Raw genomic sequence first — 27,704 nt, 5'->3', positions numbered from 1 at the left:
TTAACAAAAAATATTTTCAAAGCTTCCTTCTCATGAGTTCTGAAAAAAACAAATCGATTTTGACCTGCATAATTCTGATTGGCCTGTGACACACGACTAGGCCAATCAAATGTAACTGGATGCAAAACAAAGGGAAGACTAAAACTTGGCATCTTTTGTAAAGCTGTCAGCATCATTAGAACCCTATGGAGTAAACTATGTTTTCAAAAATGTTCAAAAAAAAAAAAAAAAAAAAACTTACGTCAAGCATCCTTTTGACAGATGACCAATGACCAAACAAGTAGTGAGATCTGTAATTTCCATAACAACAAGAAAAAAAATGGAGAAGGATAGATAGCACAAGGATTAAACAGAAAAAATCGTCAAAAATGCTTGAGTTTGCACACTTCTTATCAGAAAAGCATTGCCTTTTGTTGTTATGCGTGCATCTAGTTTTATTGCATCTCACGACTATGTTGTTTTTGAAATAATGTCTGTGTGCATGTGTGTATAACAACAAATAACGATTTATATATAATCATGTGTCATTGCATAGGCATTATTGTGGTTACCTGGACTAGTAACTAGTTGTGGCTGCAATGATAACGTAGCTGTAAAAATTGTTGCCTGCTGAATCTGAAATCAATAGCCTACATCTTCGTCACAACTAGATAGACATGATGAGTTTGTCCTTAGTATACATGTGAGATGTGATGCACCTTGTAACTACCTCTAGGGGTTGATCATAACAGAAAGAAGCAAAAATAATGAAGTGATGGAAAGAGAATCACTACCAGAGAGACGAATTAATTCTATTTATCGTTAAAAGGGGAAAAATCTTCAGGGGTAGATACGGGTAAATAGAATAGAAAGCACTAAACACAATTCCCATTTCACTGAACATTATTAAGTCTCAGTCTCTCTAATACGAAACTCTACAAAACTACAAACAAACAAGTTGTTTTTGGCGACACTATATACAAAAAGTAGTATATAGTATTGACACAAAGTAGCAGGAAAAACAAGGTAGCAACAGTATGCGACAAGCCATGGTACAAAGATGGCGCCCCTCAGAATGGCCTATAACTGGGTCAGGTGAGGAAGTAGACCAATAGCAACCTCCAGCCAATTAGATCCCAGACCCACCCACCTGCAACACAGCATACATATACAACACACACAAAAGGGCAGTCTATCATAGACACATAACATGAACTCGTACCACACCTCATAGTAACAATTCTATTAGATTGTCCATCCTCTTAGTCTAGTTCTGTATGCTACACAATCATGGGGAACACTGCTGACTTGACAGTTGTCCAAAAGATGACCACTGACATATATATATATTATCAGTAGTGTCAAGGTTTGTGTGTAATATTTTTATCTCTATGGTTGTAAATTAATAAATCTTAACAAATCACATAACAACAGTTTCGTTTTAAAACTTTATTTAACTTTACAGACACAGCATTCATTACCATTGGTATACTTTACTTTAATAACAAAAACAAAATCCCCCATCATCTTATATTAATCATATTCATAGCATATTGATATCCAATAATATGTTATTGTTTTCGCCTGATAATTTTACATAAAAGCTACTGCTTAAACTGTTGATTAATAAAGCTGTACTGTAAGCTCAATTTTACAGTTAATGTTAAAATTGAAATTAAAGCTGCATTCATTTTCTTACAAAGCCCTTTACTGATTTAACAGGTCCGTTGAAACATTCTCTGTCAAGGATTAATCTTACGATAATCTCTTAAATTCATGGTGACGTTTCTGGGAAGTCCAAGCCTCATCAGCTCCTCTTGTAACTGAAAATATATGAGCTTTATGACAATCATGCACTGAAATGCAGTCAGATTAAGTAAATGTATTTATTTTCAGGCAAAAGACTGGGGTCTTGCTTGGAGCCCTGGTTCGTTCTGATTAAGAAAAAATGTCAGTGAAATTTGGCAAGTGTTTAACTAATCCTGGGCAACTCACTGTCCCATGGGTATAACAGGTGTAACTGAGAAAGGTCGCTGCGGAGACCACATCTTTTGGAAGGGATGGTGGCATGTGGAGACACTGATATGGACTGACCCAAGTCTGGGGCAGTACAACATACTAACTTAGCCTCTGTGCCAGGTCCTATCCAAGCAAGGAAGAGGGGCAACTGACAGCAGAGACAATGCAGACTGTCGAAGGGAAGACGTAGGTTTACTGAGGGAGGAACCTTACCATGGAAGAACATACACATGGGATTACCTGCAAACTACAGCTAAACACCGGTACAGCGCCTGGCATCAGACTGCTCCGCCGAGTCTGACAGTGGGGGGTGCTGGAGGATACTCAACCAGGGTTCACTGTGTGGGGAACCTACTGTGTGGGCGTCCTATGTGAGGGGGAATGGTGCCGCAAGTGTGACACCGGCCAGCTCTTCCCATCAATTACCTGTTCCCCACGCAAAGGAGGAGGCAACACTCAGAGTGGAGTGAGCCCTCACTCCCAGAGGGCACGGCTCCCCTTGGGTCTGGTACACCAAGACAGTGGCAAGCCAAATGCACTTCCAACAGCTCTAGGCAATTGATGTGCTAAAGCAGACGAGGCCCTGACCAGAACCCCAAGTCTGCCTGCCTGTTGCATTTCGTAACAACCACATGCCCAGACAATTGTTCCAAGGGCACCCAATCTTGGACAGGCTGAGCCATAGATGGCACTCTTGGCCAGTAAGTGTGGACATTGCCTTCCAGAGGGACTGTGCTGTGATTTTCATCACCACTAAGGCAATGTCAGTCGACAAGCACAGTTCCTGCATCAACCTCAGGTTGGTACTACTCTCGTGCATTTTAGCACCTATGTAGGGCAGAGGCAGGTGACAGCCTGCAGGCCTTGGAGTGGAGATGAGGACTACTCCTCCAAGTGTGTCGTTTGCATGCACAAGTGCACTGCAACTGTACTCTCCACCTGGGGAATGAGGACAACGCCCATCCTCCGATGTTGTCATCGACATCTAATCCGATGCAGCAAAATCACTGGGAAGACATACAGAACAGCTGCTGCAGGAGGAGGAAAGGTCTGCAGGGACTGACCCAGCAGAAATGCTCTCACTGCAGACGCTTGGCTCTAAAGCAAAAATAAGATGAGTGGTTACACTTATTGCCTATTTTGTGACCGGGCGTGGCTCAGGATTCGATAACCGCTTGCCGAATTTCATTGGCGAGCGAATCAGGGCTCCAAGCAAGCTCACGTCATATATATATGTTTGTGTGCATGTAAAAACATGGTAAATGTTCATTACAGTAGGTAAATGAGTCCTATTTCTTACCTGCATAATCACAAGCTGTTCAATCTGAGATTCAGACAAATTTTCAAGACTTGTAACTTTTATTTGCATTCCCATCACTGATTAATTGAAAAAAAAGTGTTGAAATGCACAATTATTAAACCCACACTGAAAAGATTTTAGATGTCATTTTGTGTTTACTTGCTATTAAAAAATGTTTATTATTATTATTATTATTATGTTTATTATGTTTATTTTAATAAATCATGTAAACAAAAACCTCCAAAATCTTTTACAGTGCATTATGTATTGAAATCAATAGAAACAAACAGATCATATTTAAAGTACTTAAACATACCGTATGCATCTGAATTGGTGGCTTAATATGATGGTCATCAGGTTCAGCAACAAAAAAATTGTATTAGTAATTATGCATTAGTAACTTTATCATAAGTATCATGTTACATTCATTATACAGACTGTTTCTTTTTAAAATCCACAGGCTGTTGTTTGTTCTTTTATTTGATTATACTGTGGGTGTATTTGCTCACCACTGTAACAGAAGAAAGGCAGACTGTCAAAGCAGCTCTCATCTGTCCACTGGCCAAAATATTGTAAAGACGTAGCTGTGCAGTGTTGAGCTCCCTCCTCTCCTGGGACATTTGCACCATTATCTGGTTGTGCAGCAAAGCTTTGACTGTTTTGCAGCCAATATGTAAAAGAAGAGGTGCTCTGATCTGACCACAGTCTGTTTCTGTACAGACCAATCCACACAGAAAATCCGTAATTATTCCAATACCAATTACTACTCATAACGTTTAGTATCTGTTGACGCTCTGTCTCATTCCTCACACTGGCCAGGTCTGTGTATTTCTCTCTGCAGTAGCTCTGAGCTCCAGCCCAGGTCCTTACCTCAGTTACCCAAACATACTGCTGAGAGGAGTTTATTCTGCCTAAAATAAAAACATGATTATAATAAGACAGTACATTGCTTAAATAATCTACATGTAACTCAAATTTAAATGCATACATTTATATTTACAACACACAGATATTTACAATTATTTTAAAGTTTACATTTTGAACACTGAAATACTTTTGCTTGTGCTATTTGTGCTTGCTTGCATAAATAACACTCAATAAATGTGATGTTTTTGGGTGATATATTGTTTTTTTTTTTATCGAAGCCAGCCAAGCCGAGACATCTGCTGGAGGTCTTACCACAATTATACTAATGTTTATAGAGAGTTTTTTATATAGTTTAGTCTAGTAACCTACTAAGCTGTTTTACCAAAAGGAAACTCATTATGTAAACTCACAGAATGAAAGTTTTCAGTTATAATCTCTTACCATCATAACAGATAAATGAGTTATAACTGTCACATGATCCATCAAACCATTTTGCATTATTATCCATGTAAACACACAGTTCATTCCCAAAATTGTTATTAGGTTCGTGATAAAAGTTCCTGAAATCTCTCTCTCCTTCTTGATAGAAATCATTGTTTTCCAGTGACCATCTCCAGCTGTTTATATCATCATACAGTCCAATCCAGGCTGAGCCATTGTACCTTCCATTAACTGTGTTAATCAGTCTGTTCATTTCATCCATGTTATCAATGGTGGCCAGATCAGTGTAATTCTGTCTGCAGTATGTCTGAGCTTCAGTCCAGCTTTTAGACTCATTCACAAAGTGATACTGATGGGGTGATGCTGACTCTGCTGTTTTTTCAGAGAAAAAATGTATGATTCAACAGATACATGTTTGATCAAGTTACACCTTTTTTAAATCGGTCCATTTATCCTACTCTTACTTGTTACTTTCTTTCACTGTTGGTACAAGTTATTCTATTTGCAGACAAGTGATCTACTCACCACTGTAGCAAATGAAAGGTAATGCAATGTTGCAGTCTTCGTCTGTCCAGTTCCCAGAGTCACTAAAAGACACTGCAGTGCAGTATTGACTGTTTCCAGCATTATCTGGCTGTCCTGTCTTCCAGTTACTGAATGAAGAGTTGCTCTGATCTGACCAAGACCTGGTTCTGTACAATCCAATCCAAGCAACTGAATAATATTGAAGTAATAACTGAACCCTGTAGTTTTCAATCTCATTCCTGATACTGACAAGATCTGTGTGATGTTCTCTGCAGTAACTCTGAGCTTCACTCCAGGGTTTATACTCGTACACCAAAACATAACTTGAACTAGCATTCACGTTTCCTGTGGGAAGCAATTTAAATATGTAATAAATCATGTAATTGTAAATATTTTGTTCTAATTATTTAAATGTTGAACAGCAGTTCTCACCATCGTAGCAAACAAAAGGATACTGATAGGAGCAAAAGGCTTCACTCCATGTTCCCTGATAATTTGACATGTACACACACAGACTCTGTCCACCTGAATTTTCTTGTTGTTGAACATACCAGCTTTTAAAACCTCCCTCTAATGTTGCATTATCCAGAGACCATTTCCAGCTGTTTATATCATCATAGAGTCCAATCCAAGTTGATCCAAAGTAAGTTCCTCGTATTGTTTTAATGAGTCTGTTCATTTCATCCATGTTATCAATGGTGGCCAGATCAGTGTAATTCTGTCTGCAGTATGTCTGAGCTTCAGTCCAGCTCTTAGACTCAGACACAAAGTGATACTCACGGGTGCATGAAGATTGTGTGCAGCTTCCTGTGAATTTTTACAGCACAGAAAAAAAATAGTTGCAATGAACTAATCACTAATGTACCAATAAACAATGCTAATTATACAAATTAGAAGTTAATTATTTTCCTGTCATAATTGTAAACCAAATGCAATTAATTATAAAACAGATTAAATTTGTTTTATATCTGGATAAAATAAATCTTTCATGTTTGAGAAATGTGATTGAAGTCTTTTTCATTCCTGCCAAATAATGGCATCCAACAAGGAGACTGAACTTACTGCTGTAGCAGAAGAAAGGCATGCTGGATAAACACATCTCATCTGTCCATCTGCCTGAATATCTGAATGATACAGCAGTACAGTGCTGAAACCCATACTCAGAATATTGAGAGTTGCCATTGTCTGGTTGCGCCGGTAACCCAGGAATTTGTGGCCTCCAGTTTTGATATGTAGTATTCTGACTGTTTGACCAAATCCTGTTTCTGTACAGTCCGATCCAGACTCCTCCAACTGCTGTCTCAAGGATCCTCTGGTTCTCAGTCTGATTTCTCACATTGGCGAGATCTGTATAATGATCTCTGCAGTAACTACGAGCCTCTGACCAGGTTTTCAAACTATAGATAAAAATGTACCTCTCTGTGGCAGTCTCTCTACCTGAGATAGAGCAACAAATGACAAATGTATATGTGCATTTTCTCTTACCTAAATAAAATCTAATTTATATATAAAAAATAAATTCCCTTACCATCATAGCAAACAAATGGCAGTGTGTTGTCACATGAGATATCATACCATTTTGCATTATAATTCATGTAAACACACAGTTCGTTTCCCCCACTATTGTCTGGTTCATGATACCAGTTTCTGAAATCTCTCTCTCCTTCTTGATAGAAATCATTGTTTTCCAGTGACCATCTCCAGCTGTTTATATCATCATACAGTCCAATCCAGGCTGAGCCGCTGTAACTCCCATTAACTGTGTTAATCAGTCTGTTCATTTCATCCATGTTATCAATGGTGGCCAGATCAGTGTAATTCTGTCTGCAGTATGTCTGAGCTTCAGTCCAGCTCTTAGACTCAGACACAAAGTGATACTGACGGGATGATGCTGATTCTGTCAATAGAGGAAACAAAAGTTTTATAAGCGTGTGTTTGTGTATGTGTTTGTGTTAAATATTTTTGATGAATATTTTTGATATTCAAAATATTAAAAAAATCAAAAGAATGTTACTAAAGTTTTAGCAAAGTTTTTTTTTTTTTTTTTATGAGAGCTTTTACATGTAAAAATATGTTCATGTTTACTGGCATCAGCCATCAAACTGCATGAACTTCACATGTTGTGTCAAACCTGGTTTGACATGATTCAAAAAGCATGTGCATTTTGTACAAAGGACTTCACATGATCAGTTTTAACATCATAGCTTAGTTTATTTGCAGATTTACATTAGACTTTGAAACTCAGATTTTCAACATATTCTTAGGCTCTTTAAGCTCATTGAATCAGCCTATATCCTCCAACAAAAATCTATCCTTTAGGTTGTTTGTGCAAGTATCATATACGACCTATGTTTACCTTTTTAAGTTAAGTTTAAAAATAATGACAGTGTTGTGATACGTCTGTCATCGTGAAATGATGTATGATGAAATGCACAGATTTGGAATGACATGACGGGGGAATAAATGATGAATTAAAAAGTCAGGTGAACAATTAAACTATTAAAAGGCCGATCACACCAAAAATTATAATTATAATTTTAATCCACACCAAAGCACTGTACAATACTGTTTATTTTAAGAACACTGCAGTTGTGTTGTCTCTCACTTTAAATGCTCAAGTGAATTCTGATTGGCTAATTGTCAAAGGTTTATCAGATGGAAAAAATGTTATAGTTGCACTGTGTATTTTTCATTGTTATTGTTTGTTATCGTCTAGTTTATTTGTCTTTGAGATCTACTCACCACTGTAGCAAAAGAAAGGATAGGCGTAATAGCAGTATGTAGAAGTCCACTTCCCAGAGTCACTAAATGACACTACAGTGCAGGATTCTGTAGAATCGGGTTGATATGTGCTCCAGTAAGTAAATGAAGAGTTGCTCTGATCTGACCAAGACCAGGTTCTGTACAGTCCAATCCAAATATAGTTATAATGAATATTTCGTAATAAATACTGAATCTTTTGGTTTTCAGCATCATTTCTGATACTGATGAGGTCTGTGTGATGTTCTCTGCAGTAACTCTGAGCTTCAGCCCAGGTTCTGTACTCGTAAATGAGAACATAACTAGCAGTGGCATTTTCTCTTCCTGAAAATATTATGAATATCAAATTTAGTTATTTACATATTAGAAAAAGGAAAGTGTATTTGTTTTTTTTGTTATTTTTGTTTGTGTTTCCATCTAATCTCACCATCATAGCAGAATGTATACATCAAATTAGAACAGAGTGCTGTATACCATATCCCATTGTATATAGAAACACACAGTCTTTGTCCTCCATAATTGATTGGTCCTGGATTATACCAGTTCCTAAAGTCTTTCTCTCCCACATCGAAGAAATCACTGTCCTCTAGAGTCCATTTCCAACTGTTCAGATCATCATAGAGTCCAATCCAGGCCAAATCAATGGAATCATTATTCACTGTGTCCAATAACTGAATCGTCTGTTGTTGATTTTCAACGGTGGCCAGATCAGTGTATTTATCTCTACAGTATTTCTGAGCTTCTCCCCAAGTCTTGGATTCACTGACAAAGACATACTGAGGGGCACACAGTGTGAGGCTAAAGAAACCTGTTAAAAACACAAAAGTTGTCTTATGTTGAGATCGCATGACCACATCACACAGTATTCTCTCAGTTACAAATGTCCATTAACAGACACTAGAGGCCCTGTCCCAAATCCACGCTTTTATGATATAATGCTGCTTTGACTGTGAGGTAGAGGTCTGCTGTGGAGCTCGCTTTAGTGTCTGCTCAGTGGAAGTGAGGGCACATAGTGTACAGCCTTAGTGTGCCAGAACACTCATCACAGACCAACTTACTGGTGGTGAGGAGACTGAGTAATAAAGCCAATCAGCATTAATGGGGATTGTGTAGAGGCCATGGTGGTCAAAGTGTAATAAGCAAATTTGGTGAGGATGCTAATCTTTCCAAAAGACATCCTGGGATTTTTAATTACCACAGAGAGTCAGGATCTCAGCTTCACGTCTCACCCACAGTGCTTTTTACAGTATAGTGTCCACGTCAGGACCCACACAGGCCACAGGGTGAGCACCCCCTGCTCACCTCTCTAACACCTCTTCCAGCAGTAACCTTGTTACCCCCATCCAGGTACTGACCAGATTCAACCCTGCCTAGCTTCAGTGGGTCATCAGTCCTGGGCTACAGGGTGACATGACTGCCGGATAACTAAAAATATTTGATTTAGTATTTTATTTAGTTGTTTAGTTTTTTTTAATTCCTTATTGGCATAGGACATGTTTTGTTTAGATCTACAACAACACATTAACCTTATTTTATATTATATATATATCAAAGCTTGACAGCCCTAACACAAAGGTTTTATGTGTTTGTTCTTGTGTTATTTTGGTGTTGATATTTTACAATTTCTTTAAAAATGGCTTCTTTTGGACTGTTTGAAAATTAAGAAAATTACAATAAACATAAGTTAACTGGTTGCAACACGTTACACGTTAACAAGTAAAAGCAGCAGTAGTTCCAATGTAAGATTTACAATGCTGGAATTATAATCAAGAAACACACATTCTGAAGACAATAAATAAATAACTGTGAACTGTATAAAGCTGACTCGTGTCAAACCACATTGAGTTTTATTCAATAAAATGCTTTCTAGAATAACAATGTTCCTTCCTTAATACCTCCTGCCACCAACTAAACTAGTAAATCAAGTTTATGACTGACTCAAGCTTCTTCTTCTTTTTTTAAAGAGATGATATGTCCAATTTTAGCTTTTGTTCAAATATGCCACAGAGACAAAAACTGCACTCATCAAGCCAAGAATAATCTGCACATTCTTGATCATCATTTCCATGAGCAACCAACCCCTTTCCCGTATTCAGTATACACTTGTCATGTTCTCAGTCACCAGCACAGTCACCTGTTTGTGTCAATCCAGCTCCCTATATCAGCACACTCGCTGGTCTCCTGAGCTCTGTGTCCCATTCCAGCCGACTCTCTTACCATGCTATCTGCTGCTTCAGTTGAGAAATGAGAAATGTTCACCCCATGTTTGCTCCTCTCTACCAGACACAACTAAGCTGGTGAAATGGTTTCTACATGTTTTTCTTTCAAGCAGCAGTGCATGCCAGTGCATTTGGCTACATTTTAAAAAGGTCAATAAAACAACTTTTGCTTTTGCATGCCTAGAATATTCTTGCTTAGTTTACACAAAACAATAATTTGACTATTATTACTGAGGCAAGTTAATGTAGGTACATATATATATATATATATATATATATATATATATATATTTTTTTTTAAAAGTATACTTTTTTAATCATATCAATCAAAAAGTATACTTTTTTAATTGTTACTTACTGTTAGGATTCATTCATCTCTATTCTCAAATGTAAGAAACAAAATGAAAAAAAAATATTAATTAGTATTTTCAGTGGTTGACTACCGGACACCCACATATATTATATAAAATAACCAAGATAAGGATTCAAGTAAAAAGTAAAAAGATCCCATACCTGAGAATATCAGTAATGGAAACATGGCTCAGGAAGAAAATGATGCCTGTTATATTGTATTAGAAAAGCATTAAAAAGTATTGTTAAAAAGTAATTAAACACCAGTTTTGTCTAAATTGTTGACAAGTCCACTATATTTCTCACCAGTTTGAGTCTTTATATTTATTGTAAAATGTGGGTGGGATCTTTTTTAAACCTGTTGGGTTGCTCAAGCTACACTGACATTTGTGCAGAAATGTACAAAATATGTATGTGACCTGTATGTTAAGGTATGAGACATAAACTATGAAATTATTTCTGCACATTCGATTTCCATTCAATTACTACAGTAGCTTTAGGAAAATAGAAAGTAAAGACCTGACAAAGAACAACACAAACCACAACTAGTTAGGGACAGGTATTGTAAATAACAAGTAAACATACATTCCACATCAAAGCAAATCAAAGTAATACACCCATGTAAAACTTTCAAGAAACACATGACAAGTCAAACAGGATTTCAAAGATTTTTTTAAGGTTAAACAAGGCCTTCTCTTCTCTTCTCTTCTACTATTCTATAGTTAAAAAATAAAATAAACACAATACAATACAATGCACATTATGTTCAAGGAGAAATTTAAGTATCAGATGTTTGTGTGTCATGATTGTGTCTCCAAACAAATAAAGCAATATGATATGCCTGTTTGAATGTGGACTATGTTTGCACCGTTTCAGTGAAAGAATCCATATTATGCACAGACTGTTTTAGAATGTGAACTGCTCACCTAAATTTTGTGGCAACATTTGCATGCATTTGACCAGCATTTGCAATCATTGTTTTTGCAAATTATTATTGCATTAATGGTGATTGCAATAAATAAACATGATCAGGCTGAATGTTTTTTAAAAGAGCAGTTTTTTAAAACATTTTCCTGCATAATGAAAAGCCAGTTGAACAAGGTGCCAAAGATTTTTTTTAAAAATCCCGTAAGTTCACATTTTACTGGTGATATGAAAACATGAAAAAAGTGAGAAACACATGACAGAACCATATGGAAAACCTTTGATTGTTGCATAACTATATGCATGTAATTTCCCTCATCTACCCTCATCTAACAGCTTTGTTTATGCTCTGAAGTAATGTGTATCATCTTTTTTTTTTTTTTACATGTATAGTATCTGTTAATTTGTAAAACCAAACACTAAAACAGAAGTGAAGCACTAACACTGGAATAATATGCAATGTTTGCTGAATCATTGAATGATTTACAGTCTTACAGGAAATTACATCTTTGTTTCACTCTGCCTATTTTGATTAACTTTGCTGTAGATTAAAAAAACAAATAGATGATTGCTAAACCATGTGTGTGTGTAACCCATTCTGTTTTTTAACATAATTATTTTTTCTTTTATATAATAAGATATTTATTACTGATGCTTATCATAATTGATGTTTATTTCTTGGAATTGTTTATTGCTAGAGACACATGAGGGTTTAAGCTAATAATAATAATAATAATAAGAAGAAGAAGATTAATAATAATAATAATAATAATAATAATAATAATAATAATAATAATAATAATAATAATAATAATAATAATAATAAACATCTTATATAAAATGTACGGTTGTTTATTTATTTTTTAATAAATGATTCTCTGACTTTTTGTGTATAGTACAAATTTACAGCGTGGGTTAAATCTGCGCTATTATTTTCACTTTCACGTTGAGGTTTTCGTTTTAAATATGGCTAATACTTCCCTTATCTCTGCACCTGCTTACAAAACCTGTTTAAATATTATAAAACCTCACATATTATATTCAAATATATTTTTTTTACAAATAAAAACAGCAGCACCGCTTTCAGTTTCACGAAACACAGTGCAACGAATCTGCGACTCTGAAACGATACATTCTTCAACACGCCATATTTGTTTCAGTGTGTCCTGATATGTGTTTGAGCAGTTGTTAGCAGACATATGATATTGCACTTTCCCCACCTTTAAAGAAATGGTTATATATTTCTAGCAGTTTATCGTTTATTTCGCGTGTTTTGCGGATATTATCAGGAATGTATCGGCGTGGAGGAAGCAAGACGGACCATAATAAGGCGACTAAGGAGCAGAGCGACAGCAGCAAGTATGCGGAGCTGCTGGTGTTCGGCTACGCCTGCAAAATGTTCCGGGACGATGAGAGGGCCATCTACCACGATCAGGGCAAACACCTTATCCCATGGATGGGGGACAAGAACATCATGATCGATAGGTCGGTTAAACAAACCTAATGGGAATCATTTTTAACCAACTTAATGTCTTCCAAAGGGACCTTGGATGTATTTGTTGTTTTGCAGCGCAGGAGGAGCTGATGGCATTGTGTGATGTTTACATGGCCAAAAGTGAATAAAAGAAACTTGACATTGACAGATCTAAGATAACGTGCTTGGATTGTGATCATTTGTAATCTCAGTGCACTGACAACGCAGACAAGCGTTTCAACACAAAGATAAGCCTAACACGGTTTTCTGGCCTTTGATGGTTTAAGCTAGTTTCCCAGTCTGACAGGCTAAAAAAAGTGCCCAGACCCCTCTAAAACCATCCATGAGACCATCAAACCAGTTTAGGCCGGTTTAAGTGTTTGGAACAGGTTAGGGGATGTTTTAAATCCAAAGCAGAGTCCTTGCTCATTGGCCCCCACTTATATAATTTAAAATGTATGTAAAAAGAAATACATATATTTATGGCAAATTGATGTTGAAATGTGAATATGAATGTGTACTGGTCATGTGAGGCCTCTGCTTTTTGCCACTTGCATTGTTCACAGGCATTTATTTGATGAAATGTGACCACAAAACCAGTCATAAGGGTCATATTTAATTATTTCGTTAGTTCATTAGGATACAGCTATTTTAAAATCTGGAATCTAAAAGTGCAAAAATGAATTGAAAAAATTGTCTACAAAGTATTTAGCAACAAATATTACAAATACAGAATTAGGTTTTTATATATTTCTAACAGAAAATAAAAGAACAATCCCATACAGTGTATTGTTGGTTATTGCTACAATTTTATCAGTGCTACTTATGATTGGTTATGTGTTCCAGGGTCACAAATGCAAACCAAGGCAAATTCGCATTAGATTAACCTGCTCCTGTAAATTAGTTCTGGCATTAAGGTGGTTCCCACAGATAATGTATGATTAAAACCCTGTTATTTAGGGGTTTGACAATACTCGTGTCATGTATCGAACCGTTCACGGGCATTTTCCAAACGACTAAATAATGGACGTAAGTGCCCTGCTCGCTCCAAAGTCCCCACTAACAAGGGCGGTAGGATGATCACTTTCATTTAGAAAATACCCGTGAATCGTTCAGTACATGATACGCGTATCTATACACCCCTACTATTATGTGAATTCTGTCTTTGTGCATCCCAAGTCTAACATTGTTTTTTTGCAGGAAGTACTTTTAACATATTAGTCAGTTAAATATCGCTTTCTTTATCTGTTTTCGTTTTTTCCTCCTCACTCTTTCCAGTTCCGCTGCAGTCCTGTTAAAATGTTAAAATTGTTAACGAGCAAGGAGTGTGTTGAAACGCAGTGGGTTGCATTGAGCCACCTTAATCTGCATGGATCTGTTTTCTTGTTTCCAATGTGTATGTGTGTGTCTCTCTATCACGTAATACAGAACTTATTTCCTCAGCAATTAAGGCTAAGGGGTCCCGCCAGGCCCCGATTGCCACCTCATCGCCCACTTCTCTCTTTTGCCGAAGAAACTGGAACTGAGAAGTGGAATACAGGAGCGAGCGCAGGAAAATTTCCTCCATATGGGTTCTTACGGATAGGTATTTATGTGCTCGGGCTTGTGTGGATGTACTTTTTTTACAGTATATTTAGGAATGATGATGGCAGTTGTCTCAAAAAGTCTCAAAAAGTTGGAGGTAAGGTAAGAGGAGAGTTGTTGTTTGCGTTTTTTTTTTGTTTTTTTTTTCGCTCTTTACTCGGGCCTGTTGCGTCTTTTCATGGTTTTAGTGAAGAATTAGCTGGATTTAGTAAGTTTATCATCTGTTGCACTCATCTGTTGACCCGTATCCCTTCTGGAGTGCATCACATAGGCCGTCTGCTTTTTTCGCACCTCCTCATACCTCGTAAGCGAAGTAGCATTTTGAAAGAAAGCATATATGCGAATATAAAAGCAGCTTTACTTTTAGGGTTCTTCAGTGTGGTGAGTATTTCTTGTATGCAATCCAATGTTAATTTCTCCTCGCCTTTAACCACGCGATTCGTATTGCAGGTACGATGGCCGCGGTCATTTACACGATCTTTCGGAATATGACGCAGGCTCGTGGAATCACGATTACCAGCTGTCTGAGGAAGAGGCCAGGATAGAGGCTCTGTGTGATGAGGAGAGGTATCTGGCCATGCACACTGATCTACTGGAGGAGGAGGCCAGGCAAGGTAAATACACAATGATCTATCAGCTCAGTCAGTCTTCATGCATTATTCAAAAGTTCATGTCAGCTCGAGTGCGGGATCTTTGGGCCTTTATTTATTTATTTATTTTTTTGGTCATTTTTACTCTTTACTCAAAGTATCATTTTTCAGAAATATTGTTATAAATATGTTTTATATATATATATATGCCATATTTTTTGTCAACAGTGCTTTTTACATTTTAATTTATCTCTTTTTTTCATCATGAAGCACATTTTTGTTTTTGTTGACAAAAAAACATTTTTCTTTTCTCAATTGCACAAAAGTGCAAAATTGTATATATAAAACAATTCTTATTGTTATTATCATTATTATTATATATTTTTTAAATATTTTTTTACATTAAAAATACATATTTTCCAAAAATATATGCCCATAAAATTAACTCAAATACTGATAGCATGATAGCAAAAAACTAAATGCAGAATAGAAACTTTTTCACTTGCGGCTTCAGACTTTTTGACTTTAAACATTTAAAAATGTAATTACATTTTTTTTCTGTAAATTCAAGAACAATGAACATTTTTGGTTAATGCATGAAAGGTCGTTTGAAATTTTTTTTTTTACTTATTTTAAAAAATGTTAAAAGCCCACTGAACTCAGTTGAAACCCACTAAACCCAATTTTACCAACTTTCAGTGCATTCATACATTTAAATTTCTTTTATTAATCATGAAAAAATCTTGATCTGAAACTTTTCTTTTTCCCTGTGTGAGATTCTTTCATTGGTAGGCATATACTGTGTATTTATAAAAGTAGAATTGCGTGAAGTTGCCCTTTTATAGTGGACGTGGTTAAAAAAACATAACCTTTTCAGTCTAAAATAATTCATCTAGCTTGTTTCGCTTAGGTGGATAACCAGAGCTCTTCAGCAAACACTGTTTTTCATGGCTATCGACTTCAGACTGGTGCGGTCAGGCTTTAAGTGCTTTCCTGTAATATCTTTTTGATTGTATTACATTTTCAGAATATTGAAAGGCACTTGTGCTTGTTTTCTACACTTTGAAGAGCGTAAAACGGACATGGCTGAGTTTGTTTCTTGAATAAATCCATAAATTAAGTGCATAGAATGTGAAAGTATTGTTGCTGTTGGTTTATGCTAGGTCACCAGACTTGTTACCATGTTACATGTTATTGTGTCAGTTAAAACTTGTTCTGAAATGTTTATGATCAAGAATGTGGTTCAGAATGAAGTTTGTCCCGTGGCTACACCTAGCAATTAAATGTTCATTGCGTCACATTTATGCAACGCCTGGCCCGATCGACACAAGATATTTCAAATATGTGCTGGAAGTGATGTATTGCTTCGGATGCACTGAAATAGCATACCAAATTTGTGCGTATGAAATATTTTACAAGGGCATCAGTCATGGCTCACTCAAAATCGCTTTTTAGAGTCAGAACTATTGGGTTTGCTCTTGTGTTTGGATGTTTTAAACATTTTCTGAATGCTGTTTCGGGACTTCTTGATAAAACCGCATGTCACTTACTAATAACTCAGTATACGCATCAACATGTATAAAATTCAAAATTATGCTCATCGGCTCAATTTGCAGTTTAACAATCTTTAAACAAAGGTGCTCAGTAAGTGAGAGTGAATTATAATGTCCTTTGCTGATAGTGTCAGTACGCCGTAGTCATTATCTCTGTAGTCATCATGGGTATTCGCCCTTCAGGGGGAGACCTAACCTCATTAAACTTTTAGCAATCTGTCTGCATTAACATCCTATAAACTGTAATAAAGCATTGTGATTAATATTAGACTAATATTGGACTGTCCTTGTGCTCTATTGCCGTTTTAGTAGTTGTGATTCTGTAGCGAGATCATTAAAGATGAGAACTCACTCTGGCTGTTTGGATGTGTGGGTGGGTGGGAATATATGAGGTTTTCAGTTCCAGTTTTTAAGTTTTAGTGAGGAATTAATACAGTTTTGTGCTGCAATTTTGCTGTAGATTATATGTATGCAAGAAAAAATACTATATTTTCAAGATTTAAATTTTTAAACAACTGAAAATTCAGCTTCGTCATCACAGGAATTGCATTTTAAAATATATTTAAAATCCTTAAACAGTTATTTGAATTGAATTTGAATCATTTTGACAATATGACAGTGTTTTCGATTAAAATAAAGACTTTAAAACATTTGAATAGTTTTTGTGAAAACAAAAATAGAATCCTTTCCTAAGGATAGAAAATCTGGTAACGCTTTAGTATAGTATTATTACCATATTGGCTGTTTATTAGTACTTATAATGCATGACCAAATTTACATTCCTAATATCTGCACATCTACCTTATTAACTAATAATAAGCAGCAAACTAGGAGTTTTCTGAGGCAAAAGATATAAGTGTAGAATTTCTATTGAATTAGCCTACTTCAGTAATGATTTTTAATCTAACTTTGCAATGTTTAAAACTTGTGATTCAGCCGTTGAGAATGTTTAAGAATGATGAACACTGCAGGTAATTCAGAAGTTTTCTTTTCTTGTGAATCTTTTTTTCCGTTCGCAGAGGAGGAGTATAAAAGGCTGAGCGAAGCCTTGGCTGATGAAGGCACCTACAACGCAGTGGCCTTCCGTTACAGCGCCGACTATTACGACCCCTCCCAGCCCACTGAGGAAGATGAGGCCAGCAAAGAAGCAGGTGGGATCCGTACAAGTCTAAAAAACACACAACTTCAAAACCCGCACGCTTACTTAGAAATGCTGCTTGTAATTCTGCCTGAGGAGATTCACTTTCTCTTGCGTACTTTAGCCTACGAACTTCAAAATGCTCCGGGATGAAAAGAGGCCATTTCCCTTCGGTCAAATAAGTATCGTTTTTGAGCCTCAAGGCACTGGAAAACTCAAAGTTTTTTTTAAAGACTGAGCCAGGCAGGCTGTGGATATGCAGAGACTGTTAATGACCAGCAAGGTCCGGCGTTTCTAGGGTTTTAGCAAAAACATCACACGCCACGGCTGATTGCTTTATAAATACAGGAGCCTGGAATTAGTTTGAGTCCTCAGAGTTCGTCTCAAGCCGAAATTCGATGACAAATGAGTTTGTAAAACAAACAGTAATCACCCTCGATGCTTTTGTACTCTTCGCTCACACCTGCTCACACCAGCGCTCTACAGAGAACAAGACTTGGCCCAGAGCGCATAGTCTTTATCCACCCACTCACTGCGCACACACTCCGAGTCAACTAGTGGCATTGATGTCTTTTTCTTACTGTGACTGTGATGAAGTCATAAATTTTGGAGCTGCCGGAATGCAATCCAGACGCCTTTCTTTCCCCTTCAGCATCAGAAGCAGCACATTCACAATTATCAGCCTCGTACGCCATGCCCTAAAGTTCTTTCACTCGGCCATTTGATATTGCCCACAAAATTGGAAAGCACTTTCTGAATGTGGCGAGCTCCGATCTGATTGGCTGGCTTAGACAACTTTCAAGAATAAGGGCACACTTTTTTTTATTTTTTTTTATCGTTCCACCAAGAAACCCCTGAAGTTGAGAAAAGCCATACTTGTAGGTGTAATATTATTAAACAATTTAAACAATTTGGTTTTTATGAAACCCTGTGCTATAGAACGCGAGCCTTCGAAGATGCAGTAATAACCTGATTTGCTAGTTTAAGATTATAGGAGTTTTCACTCCTTGTTTTTTTACGTATGAAATGAAAATACAGATATCGACACTGGCATTTAACAAAAATGTAAAAAATATTGTAATCGGATTCATTGTGGAAAAAGTGGTATGGTTGCATCCTCATTTGCAAATATATATTTTTAATTCATATGCTATTTTGTATATGATGATTTTTGTATGTTTACAAAAAAACACTTTGCTGTAAATGTTATTTTCATACATTTTAAAACATAAATTGTTAGTTTTATTAATGAATTTCATTAAACATTGTTTTTGATGATAAATTAGTATAAATCTTTTTATGGGTTCTGTTTTTTATGATTTCATTTCGAGGGCCCCAATATTAAATGGGTGTGTAAACAAGTTACATTTACATTCATTCTTACTGTCTAATAAATGTGAAAATGGGGCATTTACATCCCCATTAATCATGAAGGAATACTGTAATAAATACCGCTATTGTATGAAATGGAAAAAGCATTATTTACCCAACCCCATTACCGCCCAACCCTATTTCTGAATTATATCTGTGAAGTATTCTGTGCTTGTTAATTTTGGATAGGCAAAATATAAATTCTCATTCTTTTCTCCAGTGTTTACTGTATAACCGAATGACATTTTTAATGGCAGTCTATTATTGTGGTATAATCTTAACACATACTGATGATCTTTTTCCATCTAAGTGGGTGGCTCTTGGCTCTGCAGCGTAGATCAGACCTCATGCCATTTACTCAAAGCTTTGTAAGACCACGTAAGACGACATGATTGTGACCAAAATATTGAGCAAGATTATTTGACTGTAAACATCAGTGTAAAAAAAAAAAACAAACAAAAATGACCATGTCTTACCATTTGTTGGATAGCTTTATAAGAGCTGTTTGATTTATTAATGCAACTAATGTGGCACTTTGTAACTGCTATATTTGATTATTTCCTCCATTAATCCACCAGCAGCGTTTTTCCATCTTCTGCTCTCATTTCCCTTCACCCTGAATTCAGCATCAAATTTTAATTTGGTTTTTACCTGTCTTGGCCAATTTATGGAGGCAGAGGGTGGAAGAGTGCATAAAGGCAGCAGCAGTAAACAGAGCTGACGGGGCTTGTGGTCTCTCAGAAAGTTATAGTAACTCAGGATGAAACTTAAAGTGCCTCCGGTTCTTTTAAAGTGCCCTAAGTTAAAGAAAGCCTCATAGTTGCATCAGTGTGTGGTTTTTTTTCCCCCCAACCTGCTCCTGAAACTCTGATTCTTTGTGATTCTTTTACCTTGCCAATCTGATTTTGTCTGTTCATACTGTTTTCCCACCTTTGCCCTTCTCTCAGATCAAGAGCAGCAGGAGGAAGAGAGCGAGGAGCCATTTGTGGCGCCCCCTGGCCTCCTCATCCCTCCGGATGTAGAGCTGGTGAGCAGATAATGAAGTACATCCATTTTTACACAGTTTCACTTAGGAATGCACAAAATTCTGGTCGATGCCCATAAGACAGTAATTATTTTTATGATATGGCCTTTAAAAGATGAATGGCTGCTGGCTTCTATAAATTCAATACTATTTGGTCTAAATAAATTAAAATAATGCACTAAACTAAAATCCATCATTTTTAAATGCTACAAGTAAATTAGGCATCGCAAAATAATGCATAATGTACTGCATAAAAATGGATATTCATTTGGAGATTGAGTTAAGATTATATATAACTGTTTTTAAAGATGAACTAAAGCTAAAACATTCATTTTAAATGCTACAAGTGAATTTAGGCTTCACAGCATTATATAGAATAGCATGAAAATGGATATTTATTTGGAAATTTGCTAAAGATTACATATGACACTGTGAGTTGCATGGCAGTTCAAAATCAGGGAAATAAGAAGACGCTATTAAATATGCAGATCAATTAAAGGGGTGGTTCACTTAAAAATGAAAAATGTTTAAAAAGTTATTCCAAATTAGTTTTTCTCTCCAAAATTCTTCAGAACATCATCTTTTGGATCAGCTGGAGGATGGGTAAATGATTACTGATTTTTATTTTTATTTTAAGGTGAACCCCTAATAAGTAAATTGAAAGTCTTTTAATATTTGCAGATTACTATTGAATCAATATATCGTGCGTCCCTGCTTGTAATCAACATTACCTACATCTTTTAATTACATATGTGCTTGATTTGCATTTCTGTTGTTGGATATCGAAAGGTTGTTAATTTGCACTCTGCAAGAGGCCATTTATGACTGTGTGCCAAGTAAAGACTCCATTCTCTGCTCTTTTCTATTCTGATAGTTCTGATTTTGATTGAGCTATAAAGATCTTCCTTTGTATAACCAGCATGCACACGGTGGGATGCAAACGTCAATCTGTACAAACCAGACATGGGCTTTTATCGCCACGGGATCCCTCGTTTGGGAGCCCCACACAATCACTGATCTTTTTTTTTTTTCTTTTACCGTGCCTGTAGCTGAAAGCAAGTTGATCCCACTAAATGATACTTTTCTAAAAGCTCAGGAGTCCCGATGCCCCTCCTTTATCCTCTTAAACCAGGGATTTGTCAGTGCTTTTCCACCGGGGCCTACTGGAAACATAGAATCATAAATACTTCACCATCCAGTGAGCCACTAGCAACGGCGTACCCCAACCGGCACGTTTTTTTTCCGGGGCGGAGGGAGTGATATTCATCTCAAGGTTGGAGGATTATTCGAAACCTTCAGTTTCTAAGGCTTGAAAACCCCAATTAGTTTCAAGTCTGTGAGGTTCTTTGAAGGAGCCTTTTGAATTATTAATCTTCAGCTGCTCTGATTACCTTGCTTATTGTACAGCACATAGCTTGAAGCAACAAAAGAATCCGATTTTGAAGACAAACGTTGGGTTGTTTATCCTCAAATTAGCAAGTTATTATTTCTCTCTCTGGGGCTCCGAATACAATAGATTCTCTATTTACCTGGACATTGGAGCTAAAGTGCAGCCTTTTCGAAAAGATCTTCTCATGCAATATTCATGCTTTCTTTTAATGAAGGATATGTGTCATTCGGAACGCTATTGGTGGCATTTGTCATTTAAAATACAGCATCATCATAAATCAGCTCGGCACGTGAATATGATTTTGTCTGCAGCTTGAAAGATTTGTGACTGTTTTGAATCTGCATGTGTAGCTGGAAATGAATTAATGACGTCCCTGGTTAGATTCATGGAATGCCAGCCCACACTCGCACATAAATTGTTTGTGTGCAAACTGCAGTAGTTACAAAATCCTGCGCCTGAAGTCATTGATGATAAATGTTGTATACGCATTTTTCCCTATACAGATTTCTAATTAATATATATATATTTTTTTTAAAAGATGGCGCATTCTCTTATAAGCTTAATCAGAATTCCAGACTTGTTTACCCTATTTCTTTGCCATCTATTTCAGCCTGCGACCACCAAGACGCACGCTATTATCGAACGCACCGCCAACTTTGTATGCAAGCAGGGGGCCCAATTTGAAATTGTGCTGAAGGCGAAGCAGGCTGGGAACTCCCAGTTTGATTTCCTGCGGTTCGACCACTACCTGAACCCTTACTACAAGCATATTTTACGAGCTATGAAGGAGGGGAGGTACACACCGGCATCAGAGGGCAAACAGGACCAGCAACAGGGTAAGATTTTCCTGTGTGACAGTTTAATAGGTTGACATGAAATTCTGACCTCCCTTATGTTCCCATAATTCTGTGTGCATCATTTTTTTTGCCGAAAACGCTATTCTAGGAAACCTATAGGTTCTAGAAATTCTAGAAAATAGCTGTTTTGACTTTAATCGGTTTTTGATTATTGTAAAGTGCATTTGTAATATTTTGTCAGTGTATAGTGAGTTCATCTAGTCAAAGTAAAGACTTTCACGTTGTTACAAAAATAGTATCTTGTTATATATAAACGCTACAATTGTTTTCAACACTGATAATAATAAGAAATGTTTTTGAGCACCATATATGCATATTGCAATGATTTCTGCAGAAAATTCAATTTTGCATGACTGCAATAAATTACATTTTTAAATACGTTAAAATAGAAAACAGTAATTTTAAATTGTAATATCATTTCATATTTTTACTGCAATTTTAATCAAATAAATGCAGCTTTGGTGAGTATTATTATCTTAAAAACAAAAATATAAAAAATATTATCAACCCCAAACATTTGAATGGCAGAATACATGCTAGTACTTTTTGCATCTCATTTTTGTGTCACTTTTTGTGGTGTATATTTATCATAAATTTAACAAGTTGAATTGAGTCAATAGTTTTTAGAATAATTAACACATTTGATATTTCTGAAGTCAGTTAACAAGCCAGTCAATTGTCTGTGTTGAAACAGAATCAAAGTCAGACAATTCTGACAATGACGACGATGACGACGATGGAGATGGAAACTACCTGCATCCAAGTTTGTTTGCATCCAAGAAGAGCTCTCGTCTGGAGGAAATAATGAAGGTATGGCTTCAAACATACCCCATGCTGTTTAGAAATATTAATACACTCTTTTGACGGTTTTCAAACTGTGATTATGTAATCTGGATCACATTTTTTTACTCTTGTTCATAGCTAAAACAGCCATGACATGTAATTTACCCCCCCTGTGCTTTTTTTTTTTTTTTTGTACTCAGTTAACCCGACTTGATAGACTGTTACTATTATTTTCTAATTCGATGGATAAGTGTTCAAAGCAATGCATTTCAAAATGAATGTCAAATTACTCTTAAGTTGTTATATTTCTTGGCAGAACTGGGCCTGAAATGAAAGCATCTGACATCAAAGTGTTTCCTTTTTAAATATTTGTTCAAATAAGGGTATGAAGTTCTCATCAGATGCTTATATCTTTGATTTCTTCATCTAATATTCTGTATGTTTAATCTGAGTTGCTCTGTCATTTTTTTGGAGACTGGCACAGAGAGACATTAGAGATAAAAGCCTGTAAAATAAACTAATGTTATCTGATTTGGTTTCCTAATAGATGTCTTCCACTCTTGCCTTGACGATAGAAAGTTTGCATTTCAATCATGAACTTTATATAAACTATATTTTTTCGTCTTTTTCAAGACTCATCTAATTTATTTAAAGGAGCTAACTCTTGGTTATTACAGTCAAGTACTGCCAGAATTGTCAGAAATGATTAAACTTAAGTTTTGTGATTCTACAGGAAGAGTGACTGTTGAACATTCGTCTCAGGTCTTACGCTTGAGATCCTTCTATGTGTCATGTTTTTCTGTGGCTTAGTCAACCTGTGTGTTCTGGTTGTTCCAGAAAACGGGATTTATGCCACCCACATGTTATGGTGGATTGATAACTTAATAGCAGCTCTAGTAACCAGTCATGCATTCTTAATGACACAAGCAGCTTTGTCAAGTTTGCAGTTTGCAGGGCTTGTGAATTTGAATCAATATAAGATTTTTTTGTTTGTCTGGTTAGGCAAGTAGTTATATATAGTTAAATAAGTATATATATATATGCAGTGAAAGTGCAGTGACTCTCTATATTAATGTTTCTCATGACATATATTTTTTCATTAAATTTGAATTAAGATTCTGCAGGCTATGTGATGTAATTACATGTAATGAAATTACATTTATAATGTAGTAGTTGTATCATAACGTTATATAATGCAATTAATTTTAATTTTAAGTGTTACAGCATTTATTAGGTTTTAAATTACCAAGAAATTATGCAGTTCTAATGAAACTCCAAGACCGCTATAAATTCATAAACAGACTTGCTGGAAAAATTATGGCATATGGTGGTTTGTTTATAATTTTCAACCCTTTTGAAATTATGCTTCGAAGACTATCACAAATCATTTTTGCAATTTCCACAAGACCTCATTTATGTAAGCCAGCTAAATGACTTTCTTGACATATTTAAATCATCAGAGATCACAATGTGAATGTTTAATATATCACACAAAACCAGATGTTTAGGTTTGTAAAGCAGAAAAACACCATCAACAAACATTTGCTCTATTTTTTTTTTTTTGTTGTTTTTTTAGTCCCATGCATTTTTCGTAGTCTATGAATGGAAATCTAAAGAATGAAGCCAGTTTCATACCCATAGGGTAGAACCTTTCGCCCAAAGAGTTAATTCATTTATAAGCTTGAAATATGAGCCCTTGAGGAATGATTTCTGCTGATATGATGAATATTAAAAAGCTCATACTTGTAATATTGCACCCCTGGTGGTGAAAAACAGTACTTCAGCTACAGCTGCATAAGCTTGTCACCCGAATATAAAAATTCGGCCATTATTTCATCACATCTATGTTGCATCTTAAGATACAAGTTTGTTACTCAAAGAGCAACAGACCACCAAATTGGATTTTCAAGGCATGGTGTCAAAATACCGTGTAGACATTTGTAGAGACTAGACTGAAAAAGCACTGGAAGACAGAAAAAGCTGCATCTGGTGAACGGTGCTTAAAAGGTCACCTCCTTAGGGGACAGAAGGGAATCCAGTAAAGTGCGTGTTCAGCACATCGTCTAAAAAGAAGGGAGGGAAAGAAACCATTCATGCAGGACGACAACAAGCAGAAGGGATGACAGCATGCAAAAGTCTATAAAGCATGGAGTGACATCCAGTGGCAGAAAGTACAGAAGAGAGACGAGTGCAGACTTCAAATCTTCAGTTCATAGTGACATTCCAACATGTCACACGTCTTATCCGTATACAATTTTATACCGGCTACCTTATACTCAATTGGAGCCGTGTCTGATCACACGGACAAGGAAAATCCTTAAATGCAGAGAAAGCTGAAAGGCACTGTCACGGAGTCACCTGAGAAAACTACAAACCAATGTCATAAACCGAATTGCTTCTAAATGGCCTCAGAAAACACTAAAACCTTAAAAAAAACTATTCTATTCTATGGTGTTTTTACAGTTTTATATTTAAACAGCTTTGCTCACATTTTCACTGTATATGCTGAGTTTAATGTCGCACACCCTGTTGACCTTATGTTTTGATGTGTTATAGCCTCTGCAGGTCATTGATCCAGATCACCCGTTGGCTGTGCTTGTTCGAAAAGCCAAACAGGAGAAAAATGGAGCTGCAGCGATGGCGACCAAAGCAGCGGAAGAGCATCAGTCAGCAGTAGCCACACAGGCAGAATACACATCTGACCGTGAGTATGATGACAATTCAACATGTGAAGAGTTCATTAGCAAAAATGGATACTTCTCAGAAATCATGCTTTTTTTTGTTTTCTGTTTGGTTTTTTTCGATTTGTGCATTCCATTTTATCACAATAAGCTAGGTCATATTTAATGGGTTTTATTTTTGAAAAAAGAAAAAACATTATTTTTGCAAATGAACTCTTATGTGATCTACATATTTGACAAAAGGTCTAAAAACCTTTAGAAATAAGGATCTTAGGTCATTATTATTATTATTATTATTATTGCTGTTGTTGTTGTTTTGTACCAAACATAATGTTAATAATAATAATATTAATAATAATAATGCAGTTTTAGAATTCCAATTCCATGCATATCATGATTAATTACAGCTGTATGCTCATTCTTATTCTAATTCATTAATAATAACAACAATAATAATAATCACAGTAATAAAGCAGTTTTAAAATTCAAAACTGTGCATATCATGATTTTAAATGTATTTTCATAAATTGTGCAGCCCTGTGCATAATAATGATACTAATAAAACAACTACTACTACTACCAATAATAATAATAATAATAATAATGATCATCGAATGCATACAATGTTTTATTTTGTGCAGCTATAGATAAAACATATTTTATGAAAGTAATTAACTACCCCCCAACCCCTCAAAAAAACTAAAACATGTTTAATGTGCACGCTAAGACAACTTTTTTTCTTTTCTTTTTTTATTCAACTAACTTATTCATGAACTTTTCTGCATGCTTTTTTATGACGCGCTTTAAAATATTTTGCCTGCGACGCTTATATACGCGATCGTTTTATTTGCTCTATTGAAAAACAAAAACAGATTTGCGTTTTTACACATGGGGAGCATAAACGGGCTTGAGTGTGCTGAGATTTAAAAATCCACCATAAAGCTTGACACAGACTGACACTGCAGCGTTGATGGAGTTCTGTTTGTCTTTTTTGGAGGGTTGGGCGTTCTTGTCTCTTTCTGATGAGCAAAGACATATGTCATATTTAAAAAGAGCCTTTTAATGGAAGTTGGTGAGGATACAATGCCAGCTCCTGTGGCAAGTCATTAACATCTTGAATTATTTTTAGGATGATTGATTTTCTAGGCATCCTTGAGTGAACATGGCGATGGAGCTAACCCTTCAATGTGAGCAAAGTTCATTAAATTAAGGACTAAAGTGGGCAGTCTGCCCATTGTGACCTCCTTATATTCAGTCAGTTCCAATTCAACAACTTTACGATGTTAAAGGCAGTTTTTCTTTCGCCACTTGAATTGATTCTGACTACACCCTCTGATTTTTGCAGCTGTTGAGTACCATAGCCAATCACAGACACATTCGATGTGTGCTTGAATTCAATGGCGAATTGGAGGTGCTCAAAATAGTCTATAAGTCAACATCTGCTCCTAAAGAGTGAGTTTGAAGCAGTCTGATCCACATATGTGTGCTTTCTGCCAAAATGAGTGCACCTGATGCTCAGAAAGCAGCTTTAGAATCAAAGCGAAAAGTAATTTGTGGTAATTTGGTATAAAATTAGATTTGCTTGATATTGCAGCACTTGCTTGCAGTGTAGTACCCGATATACGCCACAACTAGTACGGCCCCATTATAATCAACAGCGCAAATAAGAGATTCGTGCAATAACAGATTTGCTGATTATAATGGGAAGGGAACATTCTGCTTTTGTGTAAATTGATAAAAAAAAAATGTAATCTGTTTTATTTTGGCTGCTGCGAAAAGGACCGATTTGAAGTTTTGATTTAGTGATAAAATAGGAATGAATTAATTTAGGAACAAAATTCTCTGCTTGTTTCGAACGTCTAGTCTACATAATG

The 27,704-nt window shown here is 36.1% G+C and overlaps 2 protein-coding genes across 5 annotated transcripts in view; one reads left to right on the top strand and one right to left on the bottom strand.

Moving 5' to 3' along the window:
• Window positions 1-1,614: 1,614 nt before the first annotated feature.
• Window positions 1,615-10,733, bottom strand: LOC122326565 (C-type mannose receptor 2-like). Of its 3 annotated transcripts, XM_043221537.1 has the most exons (12): window positions 10,624-10,733; window positions 8,319-8,699; window positions 7,874-8,215; window positions 6,660-7,028; window positions 6,194-6,568; window positions 5,564-5,938; window positions 5,132-5,476; window positions 4,607-4,978; window positions 3,808-4,209; window positions 3,615-3,635; window positions 3,299-3,375; window positions 1,615-1,802 (listed from the first exon to the last, which is right to left on the bottom strand). In XM_043221537.1, the coding sequence occupies exons 1-12, from the start codon at window positions 10,646-10,648 to the stop codon at window positions 1,722-1,724; spliced, it is 3,165 nt and encodes a 1,054-aa protein (XP_043077472.1). In that variant the 5' UTR covers window positions 10,649-10,733; the 3' UTR covers window positions 1,615-1,721. The 3 variants fall into 3 exon arrangements, with proteins under 3 accessions (XP_043077472.1, XP_043077470.1, XP_043077471.1); XM_043221535.1 differs by lacking the exon at window positions 10,624-10,733 and having other exon boundaries at window positions 8,319-8,804; XM_043221536.1 differs by lacking the exon at window positions 10,624-10,733 and having other exon boundaries at window positions 3,615-3,623; window positions 8,319-8,804.
• Window positions 10,734-12,530: 1,797 nt separating this feature from the next.
• LOC122326247 (splicing factor SWAP) overlaps window positions 12,531-27,704 on the top strand; it is a 73,339-nt gene continuing 58,165 nt past the window's right edge. Inside the window, exons 1-7 of one of the 2 annotated variants that reach the window (XM_043220976.1) lie at window positions 12,531-12,870; window positions 14,894-15,057; window positions 17,606-17,737; window positions 20,043-20,122; window positions 22,120-22,345; window positions 23,061-23,176; window positions 25,706-25,853. In XM_043220976.1, the coding sequence (XP_043076911.1) occupies window positions 12,677-12,870; window positions 14,894-15,057; window positions 17,606-17,737; window positions 20,043-20,122; window positions 22,120-22,345; window positions 23,061-23,176; window positions 25,706-25,853 (1,060 nt within the window). In that variant the 5' untranslated portion in view covers window positions 12,531-12,676. Of the gene's footprint in view, window positions 14,445-14,893; window positions 15,058-17,605; window positions 17,738-20,042; window positions 20,123-22,119; window positions 22,346-23,060; window positions 23,177-25,705; window positions 25,854-27,704 lie in introns of both variants that reach the window. The other variant, XM_043220977.1, reaches the window with a different exon arrangement.

Source organism: Puntigrus tetrazona, chromosome 21 (assembly GCF_018831695.1).
Source record: "Puntigrus tetrazona isolate hp1 chromosome 21, ASM1883169v1, whole genome shotgun sequence".
NCBI classification, from domain to species: Eukaryota; Metazoa; Chordata; class Actinopteri; order Cypriniformes; family Cyprinidae; genus Puntigrus; species Puntigrus tetrazona.
Note: the sequence above shows the minus strand (reverse complement) of the source record. Positions and strands in the feature narration are given on the sequence as shown.